Genomic DNA, 10,710 nt, shown 5'->3' on the forward strand with positions numbered 1-10,710 from the left:
TAAAACTTGAAAATAACATAGTTGGTTGTAATAATAATGTCAACAATAGGTTGGGAAGAACACATAATAACCGGTGGGGCTAAAAATGTGTAATTATGTATTTACCTCTTGAATATCAGTATCCAACAGCCCAGTTGTGGAAAAGTTTTCATTGTCTACTTCATCCTCTTCATCTTCACTGTAGGATGCATTCCTCATGTCATCTTCTGTGTTTAGTCCATCACCTTTATTGTTGTTCTGCAGGTTAACAAAGGAAAAATATGACTTGAAAGACTTAATTAAAGGACTAGGTATTTATTTAGTAAAGATAAAAACTGTGCAGTGTACATTTGTGTATTTACCTCTTCAATGTCACTATCCAGCAGGCTACTTGTGGAGGAGTTTTCATTGTCCACTTCATCATCTTTGTTTTCACTGTTGGAAGCAATAATCATGTCATCTTCTGTGTTTATTTGGTCATCCTCACGGTCGTTCTGAAAGTTAACAAGGGAAAGAGAAAAAATATTTGATGAATAGAATAATCTCATTGAATTTGTGTAGGTCCTCTGCCACCTTTACCTCTTGAATATCAGTACCCAACAGCCCAGTTGTGGAAAAGCCTTCATTGTCTACTTCATCCTCTTCATCTTCACTGTTGGATGCATTCCTCAAGTCATCTTCTGTGTTTACTGCATCACCTTTATTGTTGTTCTAAAGGTTAACAAAGGAAAAAACATGAAGGGTTAAATGCCAAGGAACATTTCACGAAATGACAGGCTTGTCTTGTACCACAATTAATAGATATTAGATATTACTGTTTACGTGCAGGAAACTGTGATATGAGAATAATGGTAAACATCTATTTGACAACTTGAGGACAAAAGAGGAATGCTTATAAATATGTCTATATTTATTTATGAGGTAGCTAGGTCTTAAAAAAAAACCCAGTTTTTATCAGCATGAGATTTAATTCTAACTTAGATGATAAATTAATAGTTTTAGTCATTTACGATTTGTAATAATATGTAAATTACAAAGTAAAAATACCAAATATTATCTGGTTATAGCTACACAAATACTAAGAATTATTTGCTTTCTCTTCTTTCATATCATTATGATATTAAAAAAATGTAAAGGCCTTTTCTGGCTGCTGATCTGATTGAGAAAGCTATTTGAAGAGATCATTATTGGCACTGGGAACTTCTGGTGGGTGTTTGCCATTACTATAACATTTAAACGATTAATCAACAATGACAATATTAGTTGCAGTGTCAGCCTGATCATCATTCATACTGACCAGATTTCTGTCATCACCATTCTCATTATTTGAACTGCCATCTTCTTGGCTTCTCTGCATTTGAGAGACAAAGAGACGTTTTAGACATTACTGTTTGTAGACACATCGTTATGCATACATTTAAAATAAATCCTCATCTTGATAGATTAGCGCAAGACCAGCAGTAAATTACAACTGTCCTGTGTCATCTGACTTTGAACAGAAATAAAAGTGGTCCAAAGTAACTCACCTTTGCATTCCATCTGAACTTAGTTCTCCTTGGTACTGCGTCTATGCCGCGCAAGTATCTTTTGTAAGGTCCAAGACGTTTTGCCATTAATTCGCGTGTTGTGCACGGCTAAAAACATCTGCTGTAAACGTCAAACTGGATCGAGAGGTAGCCATATAAAAATGAGGTAACGTTAGCCAACTACAGAAGCAAAGTAAATTTCCCGCTTAATCCCAACATGCTTTTCGACGCAGTCGCGCACCTCTCGCGATAGCAGGCCGTTTGCGTCCTTTGCGTCAAAGAGCTGTGGTTCGCGCGCATTTCACCCGACGGTACAGCATCTTTGATGTTAATTAACGGTCGCGGTTGCCAAAAACAAGCATAATTGTCAGTGATAAGATTAATTCCTCCACAATGGCATTTGCGATATATTATTTTAAAGACAAAACCGTGGAAGTTGGAAAAATTGATTGGATGAGTGTTGAAGACCAGCAAAAATCTTCAAAAATGGTCACAGAGTGCCCGAAACTGGAGGATGAAGATGGATGGATAAATGTTAAGTGGAACAAAGGCAGAAAAAAGAAAGATGGTCCGGCCTTTTTTCCTGCTAAGGTGTTAATGTTCGGGGGTAAGTTTGCTAGCCTTTAATCTCTCACCTAGCTTAATGTTATAATGGTTAATTTAAAGGATTAGCATAACTGGGTTTGTTTTGTGTTTTTGGATACTAATAATTTAAAATTGTGGATAATGTGATAATTAAATATTGCCAACAAGCTGTCTGTTAGGGAGAGCTTAAAGACATAGTCTAAAGACCCGGGATTTTAATTTGCTCAATGTAATTTCCACACACTCTTTTCACAGACAATTACAGTGACCTTTGCAAGAAGAGGGAGGAATTCATAAAGGGTGAATACATCTGGAACCAAACACTCAAGAGGAAGACAAAGCCAAACAGTAGGTGGATGAAGGATGTGGAAGAGGAGGATGAAAGGCCAACAAAACAGGTAAGTTTAGTTAGTTTCCTTACTCAATATTGATGTGAAGAAAACTTAAACTGAAAAGCAAAAGCCTATTTAAATGTAATCAAGGTTTAACATCTTAGTTTACCATTTTTAGGTCACTAATTACAAGTCATGCCATTTTTTTTTTCTTTATGGTATGCTTTATAATAGTTATAAAAGTTTGTAAATGTGGTAATATTTGATTTAATACTGGAACTATTTCACCATTTCTTATAAATAATCATTTGTGATTTTTGTTTAACTGATATTTATGGATTGGGGTGGGGGGTGGGTTTACATCATCACAACCTTTAAACCCTCAGAATTTAACCCTTGTGCATCCTTATGGACATTTTTGTCCTTTTCAGTTTTTTTTTTTTTTGATCACTTTGCCTGTGTTAATGCTAACTGCAAAAAACTTGGCACAGGTGTGTATTTTTATTAGAATTTTACAATTTCACCGTCATTTTCTTAAAACAATATCTTTTGCATTAGGTACAAAAAATACTTGCTCTCAGCACCTTTTGGACAAAAATGTCCCCATTGAAACCCATTCAAACTGCCATTTTTAATCCCCGGTTCAGTTAAAGTCCCCGTGAAATCAAAATTGAACCTATTTACTTTGTTAGCGCATATTACTAGTCTTGTGGTGAACAATTAATCCGTGAAAGTAAATATATATATAAAAAAAATGCTTTACCTTGGTAATCTTTAATCAAAATCTGAAAAGTTACTTCCGTCTTGTCTGGAATGGTTTCTTTTTTTGATGACGTAGGTTTCACATTTTAGGTGGGGAAACGCTTAACCACTCCCCTCAAACCGTTAGTTTGCTATGAGCGAGAGATGGAGAGGAGGAGCGCTAGAGTAAAACCCTGCCCTCTGTTCAATATTCCGTTTCACTTGGAAATACGTCACAGCACTGGAGAAAAATCGTTTGCAACTTCCGGTTCACGGCGACTTTAACTATAAAATTATGCAATCTTTGTTGGAGGCTTTCATTCTGATGGCAAGGCTAAATTTTTTTTTTATTTTTTTCCATTTTTTTTGAGATGGTGCCATTTTTTAAGTTTGGCCTATAAAACAAATATTGCTTTATTCCTGTTTTCTGGTTCGGCATACTACAGAGCCAACTGGATTAATTATGCAAGAATATTTGTGTGGGTGTGTTGATATGGATGTCAGAGTGTGGTTAGTATGTGTGTTATAAAAAAAAATATGTGTGTGTGCGCGTGCATATGTGTGTTTGCTGAGAGAGAAAAATACTGAGAGAGAAAAACTGCAAATTCAAATCCAATCACTGTGAGCTCCAGTGGGGTTTTGCTGGCACCCAATGGGGAAAGTATGTTACTACGCCCAAACAAACTGTTACTGAAAGCTCATTTTTTGAGATATCATCCTCAAATTTGGAACACAACCTATTTAGATTTATGGCTTTGATTTTATTGCAGTTTTGAGTTCAACCTGATTTATAAAATATAATTTTTATTTAATAATTTTTCATAAATAATTTTCATACACTTATACCTATATAACTTTTTTTTTTTGGATTCACTTATTATTATGTTTTTGCTTCAGCAATAATTTGCAAAGGGTCTTCTTTAAAATGATACCAAACTTAAGTCTGTGCTCCAAAGCATCACATTTTTATGGCAGTTTTCTGACATGGACATTTTTGTCCTCTTTTTACCTATGTGTAACTTTTTTTAATTGATGCACAAGGGTTCAACAATAATTAGCCAATATTAGCCTCAAATCTCTCTTTGTTTGTTTTTAGAATCACTGTTATTGCACATACATGCTATTCATAGCTTTCAAGTGATTTCACATTCCATGAAAAACACTCCCTTGGAGAGCAAAACTGACGTTATTTGTTACTGCCTGCCAACCAGGAAGCAAGTGATGCACTGTTACTATGAGTTTTTCACTTTTGCATGGCTAAAATGCTGGATGGTTGTTGTACTTTCTGATACACAAATCGAGGAAAACACAATCCCGAGCTGTGGATTCCCCACAATGTAAATTAAAACATTACCGCAGTTGAGCGGCAGCAGGGACCTGGCGCTTTTTAACGATAGAAATATGGCAGCGGATGCTGTAACATGGATTGGAAGTGCCCAATACTTGCAGTTTGTGTTCGTAGGTTTCTTTTTGAGTTGAGTTAAGAGATGATCCAAATAAATGTAACTGCTTTTGCGGAGTCTCTAAGGGCCGGGGGAGTCGTGGCGTGAGCCGTTGTGTTGGTCTGTTGTTTTGCCCTCCAGGTCCAGGAAAATGTCACGTGACTGAAAACTATGAATTAAAAACTTTCAATTGTCGTTTTGACAGCAAAAGAGCAAAAGGGCAACCTGTACCTCAAAAGAGACAGCAGACCAAATGATTGAAGACCTGAAGAAGGAGCTGGTGGCTAAGCGAGCATCTTTAGAGGTAAATTATTTAAGTGATTCATTGAAGTACTAGCTTGTATGTGACTTTGCTGGTAAAGAGGCTGGAGACTATTTAATCTTGTGTCTGACACTGTAGAGTTTTTTTGTCTTTGTGTGTTGGTGTAGTCAACTTCTGAAAATGAGTCATCAGATGAGGACCTACTGCCCAGGAACTGGAGTAAGGCACAGCTGCAAATAAAACAACTTAAAAAAGAAAACAAGAGGCTGAAAGAAGGCAACGTTGAAGACATACTAGATGCCATGAGAGGTATTTTTATGATTTTAAAGAAACAAATAATTTGCACTTAGACAAGATAAAAAAATGCAGAGAAAATAAAGCAACATGACATTTTTAAAGGAACAATACACCCACAATGAAAATAATAAAATATATTTCTTTCTATTTCCTCCTGATTACTTGGCAATCATCATCCTAATGTAATGGAGTTAAATGGGTACGTGTTTGATGATTTCAAAGCAACCAAAGAATACCAGCCAGATAGAAAAATATAAAAATCTTTGCATCACTGAAAGTCAAAGCCTGAAAATGGCAGTTTCGTACACTTAACTTAAAGACATTGACATTAAAGATTGGCAGTCAATTTGGACCAACACCTTCATGTTGCCTAATGGGTGAATGCTGATAACATTCCCCCAGTATCCACCAAGTCATATAAATTGGAAGGTTTCCTTGGTTCATTAATATTAGTGAAAGCCTTCAGAAAAAAGCACAGAATTTAAAAAAAAAATCCTATTTTTTTTAATTAAATATAATCAGATTGCATAAAAAACTCTTAACATGTCTTATATTATTCTGAAACCTGCAGACAATTTAAGCTTTTGCACCCTGGTCTCATAATCATTTATATCTTCATTCTTTTAACAGAGCTTCCTGGAGTAGTAACAAAGTTGAAAGAAGTAATTGAAAAAGTCACACACCTGTCCTCAACTTCTGCATCCAACTTGTCAACACCAACAACATCTGTAGACTCACCAGCTTCTGCATGTGTTTCTCCTGAATTGGTGTCTGATGATATGGTAACTAAATTTCATACATAAATATGTCACAGTCCATGTGTCAATATGTTGATTATAAAGTTTGTCAGTAAATCTATTACAACTTGGCAGTGACTATATACACATTACCTGGAAAATCTACATATTCAACTGTGTGATAAATGTGCATGTTAACCGGTTATTATGTATTGCCGAACCAGACAGGAAACCAAGGAGGTTTCCCACTCTTCCCACTGGAAAGGTTAAAGGAGTAGTTCACTAAAAAATACTTTTGCTGATAATTTACTCGCCCCCATGTCATCCAAGATGTTCATGAAATTCTTTCTTCAGTCAAAAAGAAATGAAGGTTTTTGATGAAAACATTCCAGCATTTTCTCCATATAATGGACTTCATTGAGAACCAAACGGTTCAAGGTCCAAAAGACAGTTTCAGTGCAAATTGCAAACTGTTCAAAGGGCTTTAAACGATTTCAGACGATGAATAAGGGTCTTATCAAGCGAAACGATCGCTCATTTAACAAGAAAAAAACAAAGTTTAAGTTTTATAAGCTCAAATTGTCACCTTGCTCTGTTCTGTGATGCGCGTTCAGGACTCTCCTGTTCGAACTCGTTTATCAAAATGAACAAATCTTTTTCCGAATCATTTGGTTCATTCAACGAACGAAACAAACAAACAAATTGATTCGAAAAAGATTCGTTCATTTTGATAAACGAGTTCGAAAAGGAGAGTCACGAACGCGCATCACAGAGCAAGGTGACCATTTGAGCTTATAAAACTTAAACTTTGTTATTTATTTATTAAATGAGCGATCGTTTCGCTTGATAAGACCCTATTCATTGTCTGGAATCGTTTAAAGCCCTTTGAACAGTTTGCACTGAAACTGTCTTTTGGACCTTAAACCGTTTGGTTCCCATTGAAGTCCATTATATGGAGAAAAATACTGGAATGTTTTCATCAAAACCTTAATTTCTTTTCGACTGAAGATAGAATGACATGCTAAGGAAGCTCTTAATCAGGAAGTGAATGATTGTCAAATTCCTCCATCAGATATCAGGCCGATTATTAACCGATATATTTTAAATAAGTGGCAAGAAGAGTGGAATATGTGCAAGAATAATAAGTTGTATGAAACTCATCCGGAAATAACAAACAGACTTTCTACCAATTTTAAAACTAGATTTGATCAAGTGGTCTACACCAGATGCCGTATGGGTCATACAAGTTTGACCCATGCTTTTTTGCTTAAAGGTGAAGACCCAACTTTATGTATGTTTTGTAAAATTCCTTTATCTGTCAAACATTTTTTATTAGATTGTCCTGGACTTAACGCAAGCAAAAGGTTCTTTTATGAAGTTACTTCTTTGAAGGACATATTTAATGAGATTATGCCTGAAAAGGTTCTGGATTTTTTATCATATGTTAATTTAAAAAAATATATTGTATAATATGACTTCTTTTTTATATTTGTTTTGTTTTTGTTGTATTTATATGATGTTTGTATTTTTGTAAATGAATTTTTGCCATGAAAATAGCTCTGACTGCTTACATGGCATGAAATAAAATAATCTGAATAGAATGACATGGATATCTTGGATGACATGAGGGTGAGTAAATTATCAGCAAACGTTTTTTTAGTGAACTACTCCTATAATGTCAATACAGACACAACACAGCTGCGTGGCAAGGTTCTCCCTTGCATGGCACAGTAGCATTTTGCACTCTAATTCATGTTTTTTATTGGGAAATAAAACACCTCAATAATAACTTGGTTAATATGCATACTGCAGTGTTGATGAATACATAGATTTCCCGGGGAATGTGTATGATTGTATTGTCATAACTTTGTTGTGTAAAAAGAATGTTAGACCAGTTACAAACTAAGTGATCAGTCTGTTATTTTGCAGGTGTCTCTTGTGCCAGGGTCTGATGTCAAAGTCCCTAGACAAAAGCTTAACTGTCTGCGGACTGCAAATCCATCGGTCTACATAGGGGACCTTGCTGTGCTTGTCTACGGCAGGGAAACGCTGTCCCATTCAAGTTTGACGGGGAGACAATCTGGGGCACATAAAGACATAGAAACCAAACCACAACTCGATAACACAAAACTTGAAGCTATAGTTGGTGAGTGCATTTAATTAAAGGAAAATTTCATTAAAAATAAATTCTTAAGCATTACTCATACAATTATTTTTACAAAATGACTGTAGTGTTCCATATTGGAGGTGACGGTGGTTCAATTACTGTTACCTCCAACATGGAAAAAAATTATTCCTTTCAAACATTATGTGAAAAGTCTCTAATCTCTAAAAGTCAAATCTGGGATCATCAGTTCAGATTTTTGAATGTGGCGAACAAATTATGCAAACAATGCACACAAAAAGCCCACTTTGATGATGCCCTAAAAACGCTTACCCTAATCTATGTAAAGGTAGACGTTTTCAGTTACATGTAAATATAGTATTTTGCAAATTGCATTAATATTCAGAAACTTATCTGAAAAAATTTTTGAAAAAGTTGAATTGCATATCCCTACATGCTCCTTTGACTGTTAATTGTGTTACTTCTGGATGGTAAATTTGTTGTGATAGAAAAATCAGTTATAAAGTAATGTTTTGATTTGTATTTGTGTTTTTACTCACAGGCCATGCTCTGTTGAAATTTCCCAACATCAGCATCCATGATGTGAGACGAATAATCCGAAAAAAGTGCAATAATGAAAGCTACGCCAAGCAAGCCACTGCGAGGAAAACTGTGTGAAAAGAACATTTAGTTTTGTGGTTCCTCTGCCATTTAAAGGGATAGTTCACTTTGAAATAAATTTTTGATATGTTTTAGCTTACCTCAAGGGCATCCAAGATGTAGGTGTCTTTGTTTCCACAGCATTTTCAATTTTGATATTTATTGGTCAAACCGTTCTTGTCTGTCAGTCATACACTGGAAGTGAAGGGGGTCCTCCCTCAGTTCACCTCAAAGAGCATTCACAGAGAAGTCAAAATTAAACATGATTTAATGACTCGTAAATGTTAGTACACATTGATGGCCTAAGACACAAAACGAGCGGTTTTTGTGAGATAACGAACATTATTTATATCGTTTTTATCTCTTGTTAACAGCCGTCGAACTGATCTGAATCAGATGTCCAACTGAACCAAACTGAACCGTCTCCAAAAGTTACGCTGGAAGTGATCTCTTGCGCGCCGACGTCACTCTTTGTTTATACAGAGATTTCTGAAGTTTTACCTTTCACTAAACATATTTAGATATACGGGAAATCGCAATGGAAGACAATTTCGATATTTCTAAATATGTTTAGTTAGTGACGTACACGCATGAGAGATCGTTTCCAGCGTAACTTCTGGAGACGGTTCAGTTCGGTTCAGTTGGACATCTGATTCAGATCAGTTCGACGGCTGTTAACGAGGTAAAAACGATAAATATTGTTCGTTTTCTCTCACAAACCGCTCATTTCGTGTCTTAGGCCATCAATGTGTACTTACATTTACGAGTCATTAAATCATGTTTAATCTTGACTTCTCTGTGCATGCTCTTTGAGGTGAACCGAGGGAGGACCCCCTTCACCTCCATTATATGACTGACAGACAACAACAGTTTGACCAAAAAATGTCAAAATTGAAAATACTGTGGAAACAAAGACACCTACATCTTGGATGCCCTTAAGGTAAGCTAAAACATATCAAAAATTTATTTCAAAGTGAACTATCCCTTTAACAGGGCAGAAACTAGAGGAGTACAACCTCTTTGTGGGATAGTGACCCTACTAATTTGTTTTTACTGTTTGTTGATATGGACATCCAAAAAATATTTGTTTAAAAACTTTGATTTTATAAAGTAAATGACTTTTTGACTTTTGATTTTGACTCCTGAGTTTGTCTTGTGAATATTTATGTGTAGTCCACTGGTAGAGTGAGTTAACATCAAGTGTACATAAAATAAACTAAAAGGTATATTTCAAGTATAATATTAATTTGTAAGTAGTAACCTAGTAGTACACAGTGCAAAAAATATATATATATAAATAGTAAACTATAAGTATGATGTTAAGTTCACTGAAAGAAAACTTACAAGTGCACTTATAGTATAAAAACTATTAAACTAGTAGTTTACTGAGTAGTATACTTAAAAATGTACTTTCATAAACTAAAAATCTAGGCTAGAAGTATATAACTAGTTAACTAGAAGTATATCTATAAGTTCACTTGTAGTATAACTAGTAAACTAGAAGTATATCTATAAGTTCACTTGTAGTATAACTAGTAAACTAGAAGTATATCTATAAGTTCACTTGTAGTATAACTAGTAAACTAGAAGTATATCTATAAGTTCACTTGTAGTATAACTAGTAAACTAGAAGTATATCTATAAGTTCACTTGTAGTATAACTAGTAAACTAGAAGTATATCTATAAGTTCACTTGTAGTATAACTAGTAAACTAGAAGTATATCTATAAGTTCACTTGTAGTATAACTGCAGTACAAAATAAAACTTTGAAGTAAACTAGTTGTGAACTCAAAGTTTACCACTATTACACTTTAAGTATACTTAAAAGTATACTTTTATATACTAAAAGTGGGCCAATTTAGTCCCAAGAAGTATTAAATTAGTACACTTACAAGTATGCTACTAGTACTATGGTCTTAGTATACTTAGTAAGTAAAGTATACTTGGGAAAAATACTTGAAAGTCACTTAAGTTTACTTAGTAAAATAAACTTGAAGTATACTTTATTTTGGTAAGGGTATTTGAATATTTCCCCACACATTTT

At 34.8% G+C, this 10,710-nt stretch overlaps 1 protein-coding gene across 1 annotated transcript; it reads left to right on the forward strand.

Moving 5' to 3' along the window:
* Nucleotides 1-6: 6 nt before the first annotated feature.
* Nucleotides 7-8,719, forward strand: LOC148981835 (BEN domain-containing protein 6-like). The gene is made up of 7 exons (XM_089129187.1): nt 7-2,112; nt 2,346-2,488; nt 4,811-4,909; nt 5,035-5,176; nt 5,795-5,946; nt 7,831-8,047; nt 8,568-8,719. Exons 1-7 carry the CDS (start codon nt 1,899-1,901, stop codon nt 8,681-8,683), a joined length of 1,083 nt encoding a protein of 360 aa, XP_088985313.1. The 5' UTR covers nt 7-1,898; the 3' UTR covers nt 8,684-8,719.
* The last annotated feature ends 1,991 nt before the right edge of the window (nt 8,720-10,710 follow it).

The sequence above is a fragment of the Pimephales promelas genome, chromosome 3 (genome assembly GCF_988280905.1).
Source record: "Pimephales promelas chromosome 3, fPimPro1.hap1.1, whole genome shotgun sequence".
Lineage (NCBI taxonomy): Eukaryota > Metazoa > Chordata > Actinopteri > Cypriniformes > Leuciscidae > Pimephales > Pimephales promelas.